The sequence below is a fragment of the Azolla caroliniana genome, unplaced genomic scaffold, assembly GCF_043228905.1.
Source record: "Azolla caroliniana isolate FFs.n. ecotype wild unplaced genomic scaffold, voAzoCaro1.0.p SCAF_5, whole genome shotgun sequence".
NCBI classification, from domain to species: Eukaryota; Viridiplantae; Streptophyta; class Polypodiopsida; order Salviniales; family Salviniaceae; genus Azolla; species Azolla caroliniana.
In genome coordinates, this window is record NW_028230440.1 from 5,828,225 (window position 1) to 5,848,743 (window position 20,519).

At 41.7% G+C, this 20,519-nt stretch overlaps 4 protein-coding genes and 1 long non-coding RNA gene across 7 annotated transcripts; 3 read left to right on the plus strand and 2 right to left on the minus strand.

The window, feature by feature from the left end:
• The first annotated feature begins 4,849 nt into the window (after positions 1-4,849).
• LOC147863891 (putative beta-D-xylosidase 5) lies at positions 4,850-5,461 on the plus strand. The gene has a single exon (XM_087319544.1). The coding sequence runs from the start codon at positions 4,907-4,909 to the stop codon at positions 5,444-5,446; it is 540 nt and encodes a 179-aa protein (XP_087175670.1). The 5' UTR covers positions 4,850-4,906; the 3' UTR covers positions 5,447-5,461.
• A 99-nt stretch (positions 5,462-5,560) lies between these two features.
• LOC147863892 (beta-D-xylosidase 4-like) lies at positions 5,561-9,186 on the plus strand. Of its 2 annotated transcripts, none has more exons than XM_087319541.1 (7): positions 5,561-5,894; positions 6,035-6,204; positions 6,362-6,459; positions 6,574-6,954; positions 7,325-7,783; positions 8,131-8,379; positions 8,820-9,186. In XM_087319541.1, exons 1-7 carry the CDS (start codon positions 5,577-5,579, stop codon positions 9,158-9,160), a joined length of 2,016 nt encoding a protein of 671 aa, XP_087175667.1. In that variant the 5' UTR covers positions 5,561-5,576; the 3' UTR covers positions 9,161-9,186. The 2 variants fall into 2 exon arrangements, with proteins under 2 accessions (XP_087175667.1, XP_087175668.1); XM_087319542.1 differs by having other exon boundaries at positions 8,826-9,186.
• Positions 9,187-11,793: 2,607 nt separating this feature from the next.
• Positions 11,794-13,165, plus strand: LOC147863893 (uncharacterized). Of its 2 annotated transcripts, none has more exons than XM_087319178.1 (4): positions 11,794-12,135; positions 12,259-12,442; positions 12,568-12,658; positions 12,796-13,165. In XM_087319178.1, exons 1-4 carry the CDS (start codon positions 11,895-11,897, stop codon positions 12,949-12,951), a joined length of 672 nt encoding a protein of 223 aa, XP_087175304.1. In that variant the 5' UTR covers positions 11,794-11,894; the 3' UTR covers positions 12,952-13,165. The 2 variants fall into 2 exon arrangements, with proteins under 2 accessions (XP_087175304.1, XP_087175305.1); XM_087319179.1 differs by having other exon boundaries at positions 11,794-12,132.
• Positions 13,166-13,554: 389 nt separating this feature from the next.
• LOC147863894 (uncharacterized) lies at positions 13,555-15,150 on the minus strand. The gene is made up of 3 exons (XR_015529811.1): positions 15,029-15,150; positions 14,574-14,652; positions 13,555-13,833 (listed from the first exon to the last, which is right to left on the minus strand). It is a non-coding gene; the product is annotated as an uncharacterized LOC147863894 (long non-coding RNA).
• On the minus strand, positions 14,725-18,196 carry LOC147863895 (pentatricopeptide repeat-containing protein At5g39350-like). The gene has a single exon (XM_087319832.1). It carries the CDS (start codon positions 18,136-18,138, stop codon positions 15,667-15,669), a length of 2,472 nt encoding a protein of 823 aa, XP_087175958.1. The 5' UTR covers positions 18,139-18,196; the 3' UTR covers positions 14,725-15,666.
• Between the last annotated feature and the right edge of the window lie 2,323 nt (positions 18,197-20,519).

Below are 20,519 nucleotides of genomic sequence, written 5' to 3' on the forward strand. Positions count from 1 at the left end.
CACATTCAAGTGCCATGTTGGGATGACAAGATCAACCACACCTTATTTTGGGTATTCAAGTTGATGTTTACCGTATTGGGATGATGTTAGTAAGGACCAGTGTCAACCATTTCTCATCTTACTAATTAAATACTAACGGCTTCTATAAACTACTCAAGAGTCACCTCAATTTAAGTACTTGTTCTAATGCCCAAGATTCACCAATGTCATAAAGCATATTGAAGTTCTAATGTGTCGATTCATTGAAGTTTAGTAGACCTACTTCTATGAGTTTTCTAAGTATGAAAACTTGTTGAAATCGATATCTCATTATTGTGGCTCGTTTGAAATTTAGTGCATGTCACCTAAACAAGAAATATTCATATGTCCATGATAAAAAGTACTTGGATTGACATTTTCAAGCTCATGACTATACTGAAACCAATAGTAAGCAAGAACCTCATCAACCATTGAGATATCAACTAAACACGAACAAAATCAAAGGACACGGTCAATCAAAGGGATACAATAAACACAATACCTAACCTTCTCCAATGCAAGATGATGAGCAACACGATGATTAATTGTACAACCTTCACTCATTGGTGGTCATGTGAAAGAATTCCTTTGCTTTCATATAATCGTCTCTCCTTCAATTGGAGTTCAACCAATTTTGCATTGTTTCTTAGTTGTCTTTGCCATAAGTTTTTTGGCTTTGGTTGGTTGACCGATATTGGTTAAGTGGAGTGCTATATATCACTTGTATGCTCGACTTCTACAACTTTCTGCTCATAGGTGTTGGCATAAAAGGCCGACTCCTTCCACTTTGTATCTTAGTGTGAACATGTCTAAATAGTTAGTCCTTAGTAGATAAGCTCTAACCTAACATTGTAATGATAACCTTCTTGTATCTTGAGTCTTTGAGAGTGTAAGAGTTATAGAATAACGAGAGCTTCCATTAGAGCTTGAACAATGTCTACAGTTCCATCATTTTCTTTTGTCACACTCTCTGTGTTGTTTGTTGTGCACATAACAGACAAGTCCCCACATACTTCCGCATACATCTAGAACACAATATCCATCAACTGGTATAAGAGCGACTTGTTGTTCAGCGGCAACAAAAACATCAAAGACAACTGAAAGAAAAGACCAGATCAGTAAAAATCTCACTTTCAAAACAGAACATGGCTTCAACATCCGGTACAAAGAGTTGAAATCCGAAAGTTCGATGACAAAAACTTTGCCTTGTGGAAGGAGGTGTTGCAGGATGTGTTGATCATCAGAAGACAGGTCGAAGCCATTCGACACAGTGAAAAATATGCTTCGATGATAGGCGAAGAGTGGAGATCCATAGACGAAATAGCGTGCCCACCATCTGAATGCATCTGGTAAAAAATGTCTACTTCAACATGGCCAAGGAGATGACAACATTCTCGTTATGGGAGAAGCTTTCGGCTGTGTACGAAAAGATATCCTCATATTCGAAATTGATACTAGTCAGACAACTATTCAACAATGAGAGAAACTAATCCAACCACCTCCCACATCAACACCTTCAGTCGGGTGTTGTCTTACCTCTCCTCCCAAGGGATTCACTTCAAAGAAGAAGTTAAAGCCCTTGCCCTCGTATCGAGCTTGCCCGCGAGTTGGATGTGTTCTGCACGACCTTCGCCAATAGCAGCCCTAGGCTGAACTTGGATGAAACAATCGGCCAAATCCTCATTGAGGATATTCCGCGAAATTTGATAGGATTCACCGTCAACGAGTCGGCAGAAGCCCATCACGCGACCGAGTTGGTTGACCAACATAGTCGATTGAGAGAACAAGCCAACAAAACCGGTCGTAACACTAGTTGGCTGAGAATGAGGGGAGACCGACAACGGTCGAAGTCACGAAATATCTGACCAAGTGATTTCTACACACATTGTAGAAAAACCAATCACAATGTTTCTGATTGTTGGTCAATCAAGAGGAAAGAGAGTGGACGACGATTCGAGCGGAATCGAGGACGATTTGACTTGAACCACTCTCTAGTCGGCAACCAAGTCAATGTTGCCGACACCTGATCGGGAGAAAACCTCTCCTTAGAGGACTCAATGATCGGAGAAGTCCTCTACAATGCGCAAGATGCACATATGTGGTTGTTGGATTCTAGTGCCACATTCCACGTTGTCGTGAAGAATCGCGGCCACCGTGTGAAAGTCTAGTGAAACGGGCGGAAATGGCGAAGTGCACCATGGGCACATGTACATGAGAAAATGTATATAGAGGTAAAGAGAGGACTATAAGGTGTTAATGTGTAGTAAGGGTTAGGGTCCCTTGTAAAGGGGTCCTCCACTTTTGGGTTTCTTTAGGGAGCTCCGTTTTGGTTGAGATACCGTTATGGTGGAAGGCCCCACTCGCTCTTGGGAGTCCGTGAGCTCTCCAACTAGCGGCTTGACTGTAGACTCACGGTATTCTATTGTGGTGATTGATCGGTTCGGTGTCGGATGCACAGGTTCTTGTAAAAACATATATATAAACGGTTATTTGGTTTCATGTCATTTTGTGTTGTTCGTGGTGTCCATATCTCCCCTTCATTACCGGATCCGGAACAGTGTATGTGCGTGTGAATTTCTCTCTCTCTCTCACTCAAATCTTTCCTATGCATACCCTCTGACCCATGTTTATATACTCGACAATTGGCTGATGAGTCCCGGATATATCTGATCCTATATGTCAACGACATGCTGATTGCTAGGAGCAATCAAGCCGAAATCAGAAAGTTAAAGCGGAGCCTTCACGACAAATTCACGATGAAGGAACTTGGACAAGCCTAACACATACTGGGCATGGGGATCGAGCAAAATTCAACAATGAAGAATCTCCGATTCTCCCAATTCGACTACATCCGAAAGGTGATGAGGTGCTTCAACATGGAGAACGCAAAGCCAACACCAACTCTGCTTCCAATGTCGATCCGACTATCGGACAAAGATTCTCCTTCGACGGAACAGACAAGGAGAGAGAGCTCAATGGAAATATACCCTACACATCAGCCATAGGAAGTATCATGCACGCAATGGTGGCGACCAGACCCGATCTTGCATATGTTGTAGGGGTCGTCAGCCGGTACATGTAGAACCCATGATGGAAGCATTGGGAGATCGTCAAGCACATCTTCAGGTACCTAAGAGGAACCGAAGATGCACAACTGACTTTCGGAGTGACAAACTTGATTGAAGTCGAAGGCTACACCGACTCCGATTACACTGGGAATTCGAACAATTGGAAGTCGACATCGAGCTACATCTTCACCTATGGTGGCAACACCAAATCATGGAGGTCGAAGCTTCAAGAGTGCACGACCTTGTCTACCATAGAGGCGGAGTAGGAAGCGATCTGGTTGCACCGACTGATTGTTGACTTTTCGGCTAAGAGCCGAATCAACCGACCAACGCCGACCATCTATTGCAACTCATAGAGCACAATACACCTCATCAACAACCTTGTCTATCATGCCAAGATGAAAAATATCGAGCTGCGGTATCATCACATCCAAGGTGAACATCGAGGAGCTAGTAATCGAAAAGAAGCTCGAAGTCCGAAAGATCGACACCAAGGTGAACATCGTCGATTGCCTGATGAAGCCACATGGAACTACAACAAGCAACCGAGCAAAAGAAATCCGAACAAGGAGCTGAAGGGAAGTCGAAAAACAAGGGATTGAAGAAACAACATTGAGCAAGGGATACAGACTGGAGAGGAAACAATTGAGAGGTGAACAAAGTCGGATACAGATCGAGGATCCAACGAGGAGCACAAGAGCAAGGACGAGCGGACGACAACCAATCGACACAAGGCCGAAATAGAGAATCCGACAAACAAGCCAATTGGAACGGAAGACGATTGGAACAAGTCGATTCGACCAACTCGAACCAGTTGAACCTTGAGACTAGTCAAACTAAGGTAGACATCGACCTTAGCTTTGCGGACTCGGATATATGCCGAGTGACTTGTAACATAAATTTAGATTAATTTTGTATTCTAGGTTTGTTGGCAAGATAACCCCCAAATCACTTGTATATGTAGGAAAGAGTAGTCCTTTTACGGGGGAGTTTGTTGGCATAAAAGGCCAACTCCTTCCACTTTGTATCTTAGTGTGAACACGTCTAAATAGTTAGGGCTTGGTATATAAGCTCTAACCTAACATTGTAATGATAATAACCTTCTTGTAGCTTGAGTCTCAGAGAGTGTAAGAGTTGGAACCACGAAACTGTTGGAACCAAAACAGTTAAAAAAAAAAAAACACAAACCATTAAAACCACGGTTTGGTGGTTTGATGGTTCGGTTTTAGTTTTCAACTTAGGTCAAAATTCAAATTTAAAATTTAAAATTTTCAAATATTCAAAAGTTTAAAGATTTTCCTATAAAATGGAAAAAATTGTTTTAAAAAGAAAAACTATTAAACCGTTTAAACCGAACCGTTATGCCGTGGTTTCGCTGTTCGGTTCGGTTCAAACCGAGCCGTTGCCGACTGTTAACCATGGCCATGGCCATGACCATGATACATAACAGAACAGCCTTTCCCTTGGTGCGCCGCGTCGGTGGGGGCCAGCCTCGCTCACTCACTCACTCACACACTCGAATTTCACGTACATAATGAATAGACTATTTATTATGTATGTATATAGTACATATATACTGTATGTATATAGTACATACATACTATATGTATATGTACATACATACTGTATGTATATGTACATACATACTGTATATGTATCTAAATGTTTGGCATTAAATCCGAGAAAGAATTCAAACTTTATTGCTGGCTGCTTCTGGTTACTGCTTGCTGCTTGCTGGTCTGCTCTGCTACGCAGGTTATGGTGTTTTAAGTCGGCTATCCTGCCTGCCTGCCTGCCTGCATATATCCAGCTGCAGGGCCATGGCATTGCCTACACCTTCCCCTCCATCTCATGCCCACCGCTTCCTGCTCTCATGCTTTTCTGTTTATGTCCTCCTCCTCCTCTTCACCTCCTCCTCCTCGGGCCTCCTGCACCACCAGATCCATCTTCTAGGCACTGCAGATGCAGCTGCACCTGCACTGCAGCAGCTTTCAGCTTGCGAGAATGCATCATCTCCCAGCTTCTCCTATGGCTTCTGCAACCAGTCCCTCGCAGTCTCTGCGAGAGTGGCGGACCTGGTGGCCCGCTTGAGCTTGCAGGAGAAAGTAATGCAGCTCATAAACTCTGCACAGGGCATCGCTCGCCTCGGCATCCCCCCTTACCAGTGGTGGAATGAGGGCCTCCATGGGGTCTCCGACTCAGGCCCAGGCGTCAGTTTCCGTGCAGACGCAGGATCCAATAGCATCACAGGAGCTGTTAGCTTCCCCCAAGTCATCCTCTCTGCGGCCTCATTCAATACCTCGCTCTGGAAGGCCATTGCACAGGCATACTTTCCACAATATCTTCTTTGCCTACCCTAATGTATCTTCTTCTTTTAAAAAACAAAAACTCGGCCGACAGAGCTTCGATTGTGCTTATTTGTGATTATCTGCTGCTCTTGAAACCCTAGTTTTGAGAATGTGACCTAATGTTTTCAGCTTACGATCATGAATGTTGCAGGCTGTATCCACTGAGGCCAGAGGAATGCACAATGCAGGGCTGGCTGGTTTGACCTATTGGAGCCCCAATATCAACATCTTCAGAGACCCGAGGTGGGGGCGAGGCCAAGAGACGCCAGGGGAGGATCCTTTGCTTACAAGCAGCTATGCCATTAATTTCGTGAGGGGTCTGCAGGATGTCGATGCTAACTATGAGGGAGCTGCAAGGCAAGGCTCTGATGAGCTCAAAGTGGCAGCTTGTTGTAAGCATTACACTGCTTATGATCTGGAGAACTGGGAAGGTGTCACAAGGTTCGATTTCAACGCAGAGGTAGCATGTCTAAAAGGAAACTAATCTGTGACCTAAATTTGACCTGTTGATCAGCATTTGAAGGTTTTTCTTTTCTGTTTCCTTTCTTCCTTTGAGAGGGAGGGAGAGAGGAATGTCCAAGTGAATAATGTTTTCTGCAGGTTACACAACAAGACCTTGCCGACACCTACCAGCCTCCTTTCGAGAGCTGTGTTGTGGAAGGCAATGCTGCCTGTGTCATGTGCTCGTATAATCGTGTAAATGGGGTGCCATCTTGCGAAGACAAGGATCTCTTGCTGGGCATTGTAAGAGAGAAGTGGGCCTTAAATGGGTAAGCAAATTGAAGCATGAAAATTTCCAGTATTGTATTCAAATCTGTTGAAAGATAGATCTTATCCTCCTCCTCCTCCTCCTGGTTCAATTGGAACGTTTTCCTATCGTAGCATGATGCCTGGACTCTGAGAATAGCGTCTCTTTGATGGACTCAGGTATATCGTTTCAGACTGTGACGCAGTGGAAGTAGCATATGATGATGCTCACTATACAAGAACACCCGAAGATGCTGTGGCCAATGTTATCCTTGCAGGTAAAGATCATTTGTTCCTTCCATATATCACAAAGAGCTATTTTCCTAGTATCAAAGAAGGTACATGGAGTGGAGTTAATTCAACACACCTTTTCTTCCTGCTTTACATAACAGGTGTGGATTTGAACTGTGGGGTATTCCTAGCAAATTACACTGTCAAAGCTGTGGCTGAAGGCAAGGTCAGTGAGAGCAAAGTGGATGAAGCCCTATCACACTTGTACACTGTGCTAATGAGGCTAGGCTTCTTCAATGGAAATCCGACCTCCCAGAAACGCTTCGGGATGCTTGGCCCTTCTGATGTGTGCACCGAAGATCACAGGGAGCTTGCACTGCAAGCAGCAAGGCAGGGTATTGTCCTTCTGAAGAACAATGCATCAAGGAGTCATGACAGTAGTGCCCCGGTCGGCCTCCCATTTTCTCGGAGCAGCATCCAACGGCTTGCAGTCATTGGGCCCAATGCTAATGCTAGCTATACAATGATTGGCAATTATGCTGGTAAGATTAGCTCGTGATAAGATTTTGTAGACATTTTTTTTTGCATGACCATGATTCCTACAAAAGCAGCTATGGAAGAAGTGTATGATGTTGAACAATTGAACAACGATAATGATAATAATAGCAGAAAGACAAGGGATCGAGGTCCTAGCGATCTGCTTGTTTGTGTGAACCACTACTTCATGGTTTTGTTCTTATCACACTGCATATGTGGCTCATGGGTAATGCATATGCAACCCTTGAAGGGACAATGTCACTTCTCTGCAACGGACATTTATGAAACAATGGTCTTCGTCACATTCTACAGTTGGGAAACAAAATGAAGCGCTAAATCACGACGTTTTAAATGGAATTCTTGTCGATGACGCAGGAATGCCATGCCAATACACAACACCATTGCAAGGGCTGGGTGGATATGGGGCAAACATTGTTTATGCTCCAGGGTGTGCCGATGTGGCATGCAACTACAGCAATCCTGCCAACATGGAGGAGCAGGAGAAAGCAGTAAAGGCAGCCATGGGGGTAGATGGGGTGGTGCTGATCATGGGTCTGGACCAGTCCCAGGAGAGGGAAAGCTTGGACAGGAAGAGCCTGAGCTTGCCAGGGAGGCAGCAGGACTTGATTCTGAAGGTGGTTGGGACTGCCTGCGGCAGCAGCAATCATGCAGGCAGTTGTCCAAACATTGTGCTGGTCATCATGTCTGGTGGCCCCCTGGATATTGGTTTCGCCAAGAATCTACCCCACATCTCTAGCATTATCTGGGTGGGCTATCCTGGGGAAGCTGGTGGTCAAGCCCTTGCAGAAATCATCTATGGAGACTACAACCCAGGTATGTCTGATACGCAACATGTGCATGCAATACATACATTATACATGTATGTATACATACATTATGCATGCATGTATACATACATTATGCATGCATGTATACATACATACATACATACATACATACATACATACATACATACATACATCCGTACATATTCATGCATGCATCCATGTATGTGCATCCATGCATGCATACATACATACATACATACATACATACATATTGTTGTGATGAACTCCACATGCTGCTTGAGGAGGGGAATACTTATGTTGGTTATAGTTACACTCACTGGCATCATTTGGCTAACAATGCTTCTCATATTGGTTGGAATAAATGTAGTGCAGCTGGACGGTTGCCCATGAGCTGGTATCCCGAGAGCTACACCTATAAGATGCCCATGACAGACATGCACATGAGGCCCAATTCTGACACGGGGTACCCGGGCAGGACATATCGGTTCTACACTGGTGAAACCATCTTTGAGTTTGGGGATGGGCTCGGCTACACCAGCTTTTCACACTCCATCAGCTCCCTCACCCCAACCCATATCATTTTATCAATGCAACAATCATCCCAGCACTCCTCCGAAATTGGTAACTATGATTCTCTTCCCTCTTATTACCTAGTTCCTTCAAAAACCACACAAAGTTGTAAGATGGGCCTAGTGATTTGGGCAATTTCTCTATGAGCCCCAGGTTGGGAAAACAAGGGGCTACCCATGATGATCTTCACATGACACATTGCTGTTTTTGGTTGTTCAATAATTTCACATCAGTTTGGAAAAATCAATCATACACTAAAATGCTATCTCCATTTGCATGAAATTTGCTATGCATTTGCTCCCTCCCCACACAAACTTGAACCTTTTGGCCACGAAGAAAACAAAGATAAAAATTAGTATATCTGGAGCTTGGTTTTCTCCACATGGATGAAATCTATTTAGTTAGTAGTATTATATAAACATTGTCTTGCTTCACAAGAAAATACGTCTTCTAAATGCTTCTGAGTTTAGTTATCTTTCATTTTTTTGTAGCCACAGATTTCCATGTGAATAAACTCAAATGTGAGGAGCTCCACTTCTCCATTAAAATCAAAGTAAAAAATGTTGGTGACATGGCGGGAGATCATGTGGTAATGTTGTTGTGGAATCCTCCAACCGCGGCTATTAGTAAAGGTGCTCCAAGGAAACAATTGGTGGGATTTGAACGCATCCATGGCTTGCATCCTCAAGAAGAAACAGACATTTTGGTTGACCTAAATGTATGCAAGCACCTTAGTTATGCTCATGAAGAAGCTAATAAGGTTGTAAGCATTGGCATGCATACGATCACCGTTGAAGAACTTGAACATCATTTATTTGTTAGCATTGCCTAAGGAGGAGGATGCTATTGTTTCGTATCCATGTCATGCATACTCAAGAAGAAGCAAACATTGTGGTTGGCCTAAATATATGTAAGCACCTTAGTAAGAGCTAAAAAGCTTGTAACTGTTGGTATGCATATGATCACTGTACAAGACAGAACATTCCATTGCGTAACGTAATGGACAATGTTGAGGTTTGTCACCCACCGGTTGTGAAAAGTGGTGACATTTGTAATGTTGTTTGTTAAGGTAAGCAATCAGCTTGCATGCTCTTGGATAAGACAAAGCATGAGTTTTTTTATCAAGTCCAGTATGACATTTGGTGAACCAGTGGTAGGTGCCCAACCCAACCAACCCACTATGTGTGCCCTGATAATCCCACTTTCAAGCAACTTGTTAGCCTAGTATGTCGATGAATAACCACATGCTTAGGATGTTATGCATACCACTAAATTAAACATGCTTTTCTCGGATGAGGTCATGATGCACTTGGTCCTGGTCTCTTCGACAGTCTGAAAGTAATTGGAGTTGCCCTTGACTTATATAGCTTGTCCCTATAGACTTACATTAAATTCTTGTCTCCATCCACAATATCAAATACACTGTCACCCTTGCTTGTACACATTGCACAACTGTAAGGAAACCATAAGAAACAAGGGTTCGTAGAACATGGTTTGTTTGTTGGTATCACTGAATGAGAATAAAAGAACTCCCTATAACATCAAAATTGTGGACCCCCCCTTCCAAACAATAAATACATGGGTATGTATACTCATGCTTATTTGATTACACCTCAGGCTGACTTTGCATGCACACAAGTAGGCCCAATCACCTTAATGTGATCATCACCATGTGTGAACACAAGTGACATGAAATTTGTATCCACTACGACTTAGGTTGGACCTTGTTGATCTCATTGCTCACATGCGATGCATCACTACTATATAGGCAAAGTGCTAGCAATGACAAAACATGCCACACCTACCATCACATGAGTTGTTAATGTATGATGAGGCATTAAGCCATTTGCGAGGTTAAAAAGTCAATTGTAAGTGATGCATAAGCGGTTAATTAAGATAACATTTACGTGATGTTTGAAGTTGCCTATAAGTGATGATGGTTCATGCAATACCTTCCCTTATGAGTAGGTAGGATTTCCTCCTTCATGTGAATCTTAACTTGATAAAAATTTAGACCATTCTTTTCATTCCTAAATTTTTGCAAGGTGGTTGTTATATCCTACAACTATGCAAGGTGGTTGTTATATCCTACAGCTAGATCCATTGGCTCTTTTTGAATTTGGGATGGATATTGTTTCACTAGCTTCATAGTTCTCATTTCTTTGCCAAATTTTATGTATCCATTTCTTTCCCAACCAGTGATTTCATCACGTTACTTAACCTTGAATTCCTCTTCTTCCCCTTTTCTCATGGGTTAGATAACTTTGTTTTCCTATCAAAACTACATCTGGTAGTTGTACGATCGATGTATTGCAGTGCAATCCTCATTATGTTCACTTTTGGCGTCTTCAGAGATTATGTTCCATTTCCTATAATGCTTTATGCTCACAAATTTCAACCAAGGTCTTCTTAGTGACATCGGGTATCTCTCCTACATTTCATGTCAAAGTACTATTAGAATGTAAAGTTGATTATTTGGATCCAAAATAAGAAAGGTTCCCATTTCATCAATCTAATTTGTTTGCTTGTCTTCTCACTATTTGCATTGACTTTAGATACACTATCCAATAATACATTGATATTGTCAACCTAAGAATTCGCTTGATGATGACAAAGTGTTTGGGGTGGTTAAATAGATGAGCTACAAGTTTCCGTTGAATTTCGCCTTCTTTCTCCCCTTCCCTTGGGAATGCACTCTACAAGACCCTTTGTGGTTTGGATAAATCTTTCTACCATTTGTTGGTTGAGAGGGCAACTTCAAAATTAATTAAGAGGCATGTGATGGGAATCACAGACATACTTCATTGTCAAGTAGCGCATTCCATATTCCACACAATGAATGTTCCATTGGCCATGGTCAGAAAAACTGGTCGTCCCTACTCGAAGGTCCTACTTTCTTCATTTCCTACGATCATATATCATTGCCTACAATCATATATGAGCTGAACATTGATTTTGATTCGCGGATTTGATATCAGTTCCTACAATAATATATGAGCTGAACATTGTTTTTTGATTCGCGGATTTGAACCTAGCACTTGGGGCACATTTCCGTGGTGTATTTCGAGTCTTGATCCTTGGTGAGTTATATATCTTGGGGAGTGACAATTGTATGTAGAATAATGTGTATATATATAGCATACTCGAATGTAGTGGAAAACATTCTTTTAATATACGAATGAAAACGAATGCATATGTTATCTAAACATTTTTATGTTTTTTTTTAACACTTTTTACCTTAAATTTTTTTCTTACCTTATAATAAATAATGAATACAAAAATATGGCATTTAGTATTTACCATACTTCGAGGGTGTTTACCATACTCGAATGATTGAAACATTTCTCGAATGCTATGGCTCAAATTTCTAACCCTACGGAAACTTATGGTTTCTGCCTTCTTCTTCTTCTTCTTCTTCTTTCTTCTTGTTCAGAGAAGAACACACAGACAGAAAAGACAGCTTTTCCCGCCATTCATGAAATTCAAAATTTCCCATCTCGCCCCGATCAGCGATGGAGATTTTAGGAAGTAGCTAGAGACTGATCGATCCTGTCGTCTCCGTCGCCATGCTCAGCCGCCATCGCCGCCTGTCTCGTCCTCCCTTGAGGGATTTCTCTAACCAACAGGCACAGGCACAGGCACAGGCGAATCTTCTTCCTTCCCCCGCCGCTCCCACCATCTGCACCATCGCTCCCCATAGCCGCCATACTTCCCCATCCTCCGCCTCCCCCGACGCCTTCCGCACTGGCCCCGCCGACCTGTCTCCTCCTCCTTCCCCCGCCCCGGCTCAAGCTGCGCTCAAAGGTTGTTCGTACGTTTCCTTCTTCCTTTTTTTTTCTTTTCTTTTCTGCTCCTTTTACCTGGAGAAAGCCTCAGAAGGAAGGTTGCTCAGCTTCTTTGAGCGTTTCTTTTGTAACAATGCCCTTGCAGATTTGAACTACATGGAGGTGGACTCCAGTGTCGTCGTCTCCACCCCTCGAGTTAAGGTTCTTGAGAAACAAGCATCTCCTTCGTCTAAGGGAAGCCTTGTCACTTACAGCCGCAGAAAGCCTCCTTCATATGTCAGCATGAGCTGTCCTCCACCCGCCAATCACCAGTGCCACCGCAGAGACAGGCATGCATTCTCGTCTCATATTCCACAAGCCTTTGGATTTCAAAATCTATATAGATCAAGCGCAGCTCGCAGATTGTTTGAGGTGTTGGAAAGCAAACTAATCGGGTTTGAAACGTAATGTACAGAAGAGGGGCTGATGACGACTGGAACAATACAAGCCGTGTCAAGAGGGGGTTTTCTGCAATGATCTTCGATGGAGAAGACACCAATATGCAGGTGATTGTACTTCTATTTTCCGTTTCAATGATTTCCATGTTCTCTATGTCTGGTTTAAGCAGATATAATTGAGAAATGGGTAGCAGTAGGCAGATCTAAAGGCGTCATATTCCTATGATGTTTGAAACCGAATGCAGGTGGCTGCCTCGAAAAAGATGCGGAGGAGGTCTCTCCCAAACATGCCAAAATGGCTTCCTAAGGATTTTGTGTCAGAGCAGAAATACCATTTTGCAGAAGTAGATGCATTTCAGCTCATAGAGGAAGAGGGAGACCTGTCAGAAGAGGAAGATTAGCCTTTGGTAATGGCTGAGCCATTACAGCCTATGGTAATGCTCAGGGGGAGCTACATAGAATCTCCTGATTCTACAACCATGTATTCATCATGTTTCCACCGTGAAAACTTTTTCATGTGAATCTATGTATTGTTGCTTCTCGTTAGGCCCGCCACTGTGAAGGCTGTACCAGATTTTCTATAAATAATGCTACCACAAGCCTTTTCTTTTTTAAGTTTGAGAGGTTGCAAATGTTTCATTTTCATATATTAGCATCCAATATCCATTTCACATCAAAGTTGGAATCCATCATTTGTTAGTCATTTCAAAGGTTGCAGATGACTGAACATCTTCTCATATTTTCTGTAAAAGAGGGGATAAATATTTGCTCTTACAGTAAGTAGAAAGAAGATGATTCTCCTTATTGTTGTAGGCATTCACAGGGTTTTTTCTGGACATATCTATGTTGATTCCCCTTATACAAATTTTAAAAGAAGTTGGTGAAGTTGCCATTGAAGACAAGTTTTGGTGATGCAAATAGCAAAAAATGAATTTTATGTTATCTCAAAAAAAATTCGACATTTCACCAAAAGAAATGACATAATAATTGATGAAAATCCACAATGAAAATGTAAAGCTGGTGAGGCTTATGACGGAAATGCTACTATGTCTCTATCAGTTCTGCCTTAGCTTATGTACTTGCTGTACTATTGGCTCCTCCATCTCAGATTATAGGTGATGCCACACTATTGTAACTCTGTTGTTGCTATACCTCACTGTATTTATATTTTGTAAGATGCATGATGTTGAGAGCTATGGTCAAGAATATTTTGTCTGCACATTGTCATGTGGTCTGATTCACCGCTATTTAAACTGTGCTTGATTGGATCCACAATGACTAGTCTGCGAAATGGGATGAACACAATAGTGGCAATCAATTGCAAAATTTAGAGTAAAACCATCCCCCTGCCTTTGACAATTGACTTGAACGAGTTACCAAGCTGTTGTCAATAATAGAGATCACAGCCCAGCATGATGAAAGGGCTGGATGTTTTTTAAGAAATGTTTTAGAAGTAAATATTATATAGATAAGTTAAATAGACTTTATAAAGGATGCCCTCTTATTGGAATGTCATAAGTGGGATATGAGGTGATGTGTCTTACAACCTCAACTTTTTGTAAACTTATATATGCATGACACATCATGCAAGTTGTAAAATTTACATCAAGGGAACTTGGCAGTGGCATTGGGATTAGTCATAATCTGAAATTAAGTAATCGGACAGATGATAACACTGGACGATGTACCATCACTCATGGTATAGATGAACAACTTTCCAAATTGACTATTGTGTAGGTCATGTTTTTCTTCAAAATTTCATGCTTTAAATAAATTTAGAAACTGTTGTTTTTATCTAAATCGTTGACTAGAAGCTGATCATATCAGTGCTAGGGATGAAGAATTGGAACATTTATGCTAGAGGCTACAAACAAACATTTCTATGGTTTTCTTGTCAACAAAAATGATGAGTAGGGGCTATAACCTGATTGGGCACATTTTGGCTAGACAGGTGGTGTGTAGACTACAAACATTTCTATAGTCTTCTCATCAACAAATGGAAATGATGAGTAGGGTATGTAACCTGTTTTGGGCCACTTTGGCCAGGAGGTGGCACATTTATGGCCAAATCAACGTCTCCATTAGCAGTCTGATGAAGATCTCTATGAAGATGGAAGTAAATAATGCTTGAAATAGTGAAAGAAACAAATTAACAATTGTGCTGGAGGAATAGATTGAAGAATAAACCAGAAGAATCCACGGCATATGACTTTATTTTCCTGTTATTCTAATTTGAAACAGAAACATATTGCAACGCTGAAACCGCAGAATCCATGGCACAACACTTGAAATAGGCTTATGTGTGCATTTGGACAGGTTCATTGCTGTATATATTGATTGATACTTTAATGAATGGTCTTGTAACAACCATGACATATAATGCAAGGGCTTACCAAAATAACTACATATCATATGCTACCAGAGATAATTCAAATCTATAATTCTCTCCTAATATCATATATGGTTTTAGGAGGATACCCACGTCCAAGAGAAGGGCAAGCATTCTCCAAACGTGGACAAAAAAATTGTGGCATTTCCATTTGTTCTCTATCTGCTATGCCAGCCTTAAATATTTATGTGGCATCAACCAGATATGCACTTCTCAATGTGATCATAATATAGTTGAAAGTTTGTTATTGAGTTCAAATCTTCAAGATATGCATTAAGTCTTTAACAAGAACTTGGTACTGTTATTGTATCATCAAGTCAATGAAATTTTGAGCAGTCCCTATGTGATTATGACTATGAGCTGCATCAAAAATTAGTATCGAGTCAAGTTTCATCTAGTCAGTGTAGCAGAATGCTAAGCACTATTCACTAGCATGAAATCCTATATACAAGGTCTGGCAGCATTAGCTGGTAACAGCTTTACTGGTGATCAATTGATATACACCCCACATGTTTATTAACGAGGAGTACCATTATAGCAGGCAATCTGAAGAGTATCTGCTAGAAAGTTTGGGTTGATCTTGTTGATGTTGAATTGCTTCCTGAGATAAAATGTTACTTAAAACAAACCACTGTTTAGACATAGCCTCATACATATTCCCCGACACAGCAGAAACTCAACCAAAACATCAGGAGGTATATCAGTATAGTACACCTATCTCTTCGACTTAATCAAAATCCCAGCTTTCCACAAGTGCTCCTGCTTTCTGTCTTGAGATTTCTACCGCGGCTGCATAATCTTGCAATCCAGCCTCGGCATAGATGTTGGACATGAGAATATATGCAGCTGCCTGCTTGGGCTGCAAATGCACGGCATGATCAAATGCTCTTTTCCCCAGCTTCACATTGCAATGCTGTCTACACGCACCTAGCAAACACAGCCAAAACGCTACGTCAGCTTGCATGGGCAAGCTATCAAGCAGGGTTTCTATTAACGTGAAGTTTCCCGCACGCCCAAGAAGGTCCAACATAATGCTATAGTGTTTTAAATCAGGTCGGATGTGGTAGTCTCTACTCATGGATTGGAAGTATTCCAGGCCTTCAGCAACAAGGCCTGCATGACAACAAGCTGATAAAACTGCAGAAAAAGTGACTTCATCTGGCATCAAGCCAGCCCAAGTCACCATCTCAAACATATGTAAACAGGCCACAGCGTTTCCCTCTCCAGCATGACCAGCAGTGTATGCAGTCCATGACACAATATCCGGCTCTGATACCCCATTAAAGATCACTTGTGCATCTTTCATGCTTCCACAATCTGCATATGCATGAATTAGGGAGGCTGCTGTTGAGTGCATCTGATCATATCCAGCACAAATTATGGCAAAATGAACTTGAGAGCATAATTCTAAGTTCCCCATGCGACCACAAGCTTGCAGAACACAGTTCACTGCTACATCATCTAGTGGCACCTCTTCTTCTTCCATTTCTCCATACATCTGTATAGCTTTGTCTGCTTGGCCCTGTTCTAATAATCCTGAAAGAATTGCAGTCCATGAAAGCATAAGTGTAACGTCATCCAGGCTCACCTGCTGATCTTTCATTTGTCTATACAACTCTAGAGCTTTTTTGCCTTCACGTTGTTCAATATACACTGAGAACATTGCTGTCCATGACACGGTATCACATTGGGACATTGATCTGAAGACATCCTCAGCTTCTTTGATGGCCCCACACTTACCATACATATTCACGAGTGTAGTGCCAATGAATGGATACAATATAAAGTCATTCAAGCAGGCATCTAGATGTAAAGCTTCTCCAATGCTGAGTGACATTAGTTTGGAGGGTTCCCCATTTATAAGGATGGACTTTTCCATCTCTGCCAGTGAAGCACATGCTTGGAGAGCAATCAAAAACGTTAATAAGTCTGGAGTAACACCTTCATTTTGCATTTTCCAGTATAAAAGCAAAGCCTTGTCCCCATCATTCTGGTCAACATAAGCTGATATCATTGCATTCCAAGACGCTATATTTTTCTGAGATATTAAATCAAAAGCCACCTCTGCTTTGTCAATGGCACCACATTTACCATACATATTTACAAGTGTGGTTCCAACAAATGCATCAGTTTCCATGCCTCTCTCATGAGCAAATGCATGTACAGCACACCCTATTTCTAGAGACATAGGTTTAATTGATCTTCCTTCTACCAGTAATGCCTCTTCTTCTTCTGCAAGAAGAACACAAGCTTGCAAAACAGTAACACATGTTAGCTGATTTGGGCTCATGCCTTCCTCTTGCATCTGCCTGTACAATCGCAATGCATTTTCCCCTTGGCCCTGCTCCACGTATGCCGAGAGCATGGCCGTCCAAGACACTGTATCCCGACAATACATTGCGACAAAGACATTCTCTGCTTCAACAAGTGCTCCACACTTACCATACATACTAACAAGTGTGTTGCCAACAAATGCATCTGATGCCAAGCCTCTTTTCCGAGCATCCTCATGTATATGCATTCCCCTCACAAGATCCCCCATCCTACCACAGGCCTTGAGAAGGACAACAAAAGTAAAGCTGTCAGGATCAATCCCTTCTTCTTGCATATAGTGATGCATTTGGAGGGCATCTCGGTCTCGGCCACACTCAAAGAATGCAGAGATAATGGCCGTCCATGAGAAGACCGTGCGGTGAGGCAGCTTGCGAGCGGTTTCCCATGCATCATCTACAGCACCACACTTGGCCAGGGTGACCACAACATAATCACCCAGGTATCCACTCAGTGCACCTTGCTGCAAGACATGGTCTCGCACGTGCATGGCGAGAGATTTGGACCTGGTCTTGTTGCAGAGCCTGAGCGCAGTCAGGTAATCGAGGTGGGTGGGATGGCCTCCCATGTCGAGTTGTTCCTGGCGAGGCAACTCATCATCATGTGTATGCATTGAAACTACCCTCCTACTCCTACTCCTACTCCTACTCCTCTGCTGCAGCTGCATCGCTCTATACAATTGCAGGTCATTGCTGCTGCTGCTGCGAGATTCATTCACTTGAGACAGAGTGGAGGGAGAAGCTGCTATCTCCCAGTGGCGTCTCCGACCCTGCTTTGCTTCTGGAGGTCTCTGGACAAGAAACAACACATCCTGCTCCTTGCCAATCTGAAGGTCCAGTAACAGCAGCGATGGCGGAGACAGGTTCATACGCGAGATGGGAAGGAGGAGGAGATATCCTTTCTGTTTCCTGTAGGCTGCTCCTCTTCTTCTTCTCTACATTTCTCTATCTAAGTCATCTCTTCTACTTCTTCTTCTTCTTCTTTGGCAAGACTTGAACCTACGACCTCTAATTTAGAGATAAGGGATTTCTCTTCTTCTTCTTCTTCTTCTGCTTTGGCAAGACTTGAACCTACGACCGTTAATTTAGAGGTAAGGGCTTTCTCTTCTTCTTCTTCGGCTTTGGCAAGACTTGAACCGACGACCTCTAATTTAGAGGTAAGGGCTTTCTCTTCTTCTTCGTCTTCGGCTTTGGCAAGACTTGAACCTACGACCTCTAATTTAGAGGTACGGGCTTTCTCTTCTTCTTCTTCTTCTTCTTCTTCTTGTGGGTTGTTCCTTTTGGCATGGGAGCCTCTTCTTCCTTAGAGTGTCTCACTCCGATGTAAACACACAATTATATTGTGGTGCATAGTACGTAAATTTCGTGTTCGTCTAGCATAACATTCGTTTTCCTACGTTGGAAAACGAATGCGAATGTTATTCAAACATTCTTGTGTTTTTTTTTTGTTTTTTTCCATATTTTAGGCTTATTTACCTCATAATAAATAGTTAATCCAAAAGTATGGTATTTATCATTCTTTGAGGGTGTTTTTCTTACGCGAATGTGAATGCTATGTTGTGGTTCATACTATGTTGTGGTGTGCATGTGTTTCTTTATGCCACCCTTTTAGCACACCCTTTTTAGCTAAGTCAACCAAATAGGTACCTTTGTATCAACTATAAATTGAATAAGAATTAAGAAGCTAACAAGGCTGGTTTTGTTCTCTTATGTGCATATCACAATATTGATAAGCGATTGTGGAAAAAAAAACACTACAATGGTATCATGACTAAGTGGTGTCACTGCCAAATAGGCGAGACGCACACTCCACCAACTAGGAAAGAGTTTTCGACTCACTCCAATAAAATATTAATTGTCACCGTAAATACTCCTTTCCAACTTTCGAAGATATGCTCCGATTCCATGGCCTACCATCCGATACAAAAAACATTGTGCATATCCCAATTATAATACAATCCCCCTGATAATATCTCATAAAAAAAGAGGATGACAATCACCATCTCTAATCTCCAGTTGCACCAATTGTGCAAACACCTAACAATCGGCAACGGTTCGAGAGGGTCAAAACTGAACTGAACCATGAAACTATTAAACCGAACCATTTAAAAAAATTTCAAACCGTTATGTGATTAAACAAGTAAACCCGTGGTTTTGTGGTTCGGTTTTGGTTTTCAGGTTAGATCAAATTTTAAATTTCCAAAATTTCCAAAATTTTAAGATTTTCCTAAAATGTGAGAATAAGGTACGAAAATGAAAAGATGGTTTTAAAACAATTTAATTTAAAAAAAAAATAAAATAAAAAATAAAAAACCGTCACACCGTGGTTTCTAATGGTTGAAACTAAACCAAACCGTTAAAAAAACCCGAACCTGAGCTGAACTGTTTAAACCGTTAAGCTATGGTTTCGCTGTTCAGTTGAGTTCAAACCGAACCGTTGCCGATTGTTACAAACACCTATAATCTTTAAGAAACAACCATTATTGCATACAATCTCAATTTGTGTGGATTTGTGCAAATAACAGGTAGACAACGCGACGAAACTTGCCAAGCCAGAGAGATTTAAGCCCAAAATTTACAAGAAATAGGTTGGATATCATATGAAATCACGAGTACTATTGTCCACCTGAACATCGGAAAAGAAGCAATTATTTATTGCTAACTCACATGTCTTTAGGGGTAATCCTGAAGGAGAGCCCCCAAAAGAATCAATTACTTTCCAAAAGGAGACACTTTGCTAAAAGTGGCAATTCATAATGCCAAATATATTTATACTAAAGGTGCTCATCACGATTATTTATTTATTAGATTGCGGTCAGTTCAGGTGAATAACCTGCATAATTCTTATTATGATGAAATATTATGTATATATTTGGTCATATATGTATGGAAACGAAACGAGTGTGTGGGGTCGAATGAGTGAATGAATGAATTCAATTAAGGAAATCCATCCATGGCCATAGCCATTACAGATTTGCAGCAGCAGCAGTATTTCATATTTCGCCATTTCATTATATATTCCTATTTGCAGCAGATTATTAGTGTTTTTTTTTGTTTTATGTATGTAAATTCATACCCCCCCCCCCATCCAAAGGGTGCGCAGGCGGTTGTTTCTTCTTCTTCTTCTTCTTCTTCATTGCGTTGCTTTTGTTTCCTTATCTGATCTCCCTGTTTCGTAAGTATTTTGCCTGTTTCTCTGCTGTGTCCCAGAACAGGCCCTCTTTTTTTTTGGCCTCCCTCCCTTCGATCG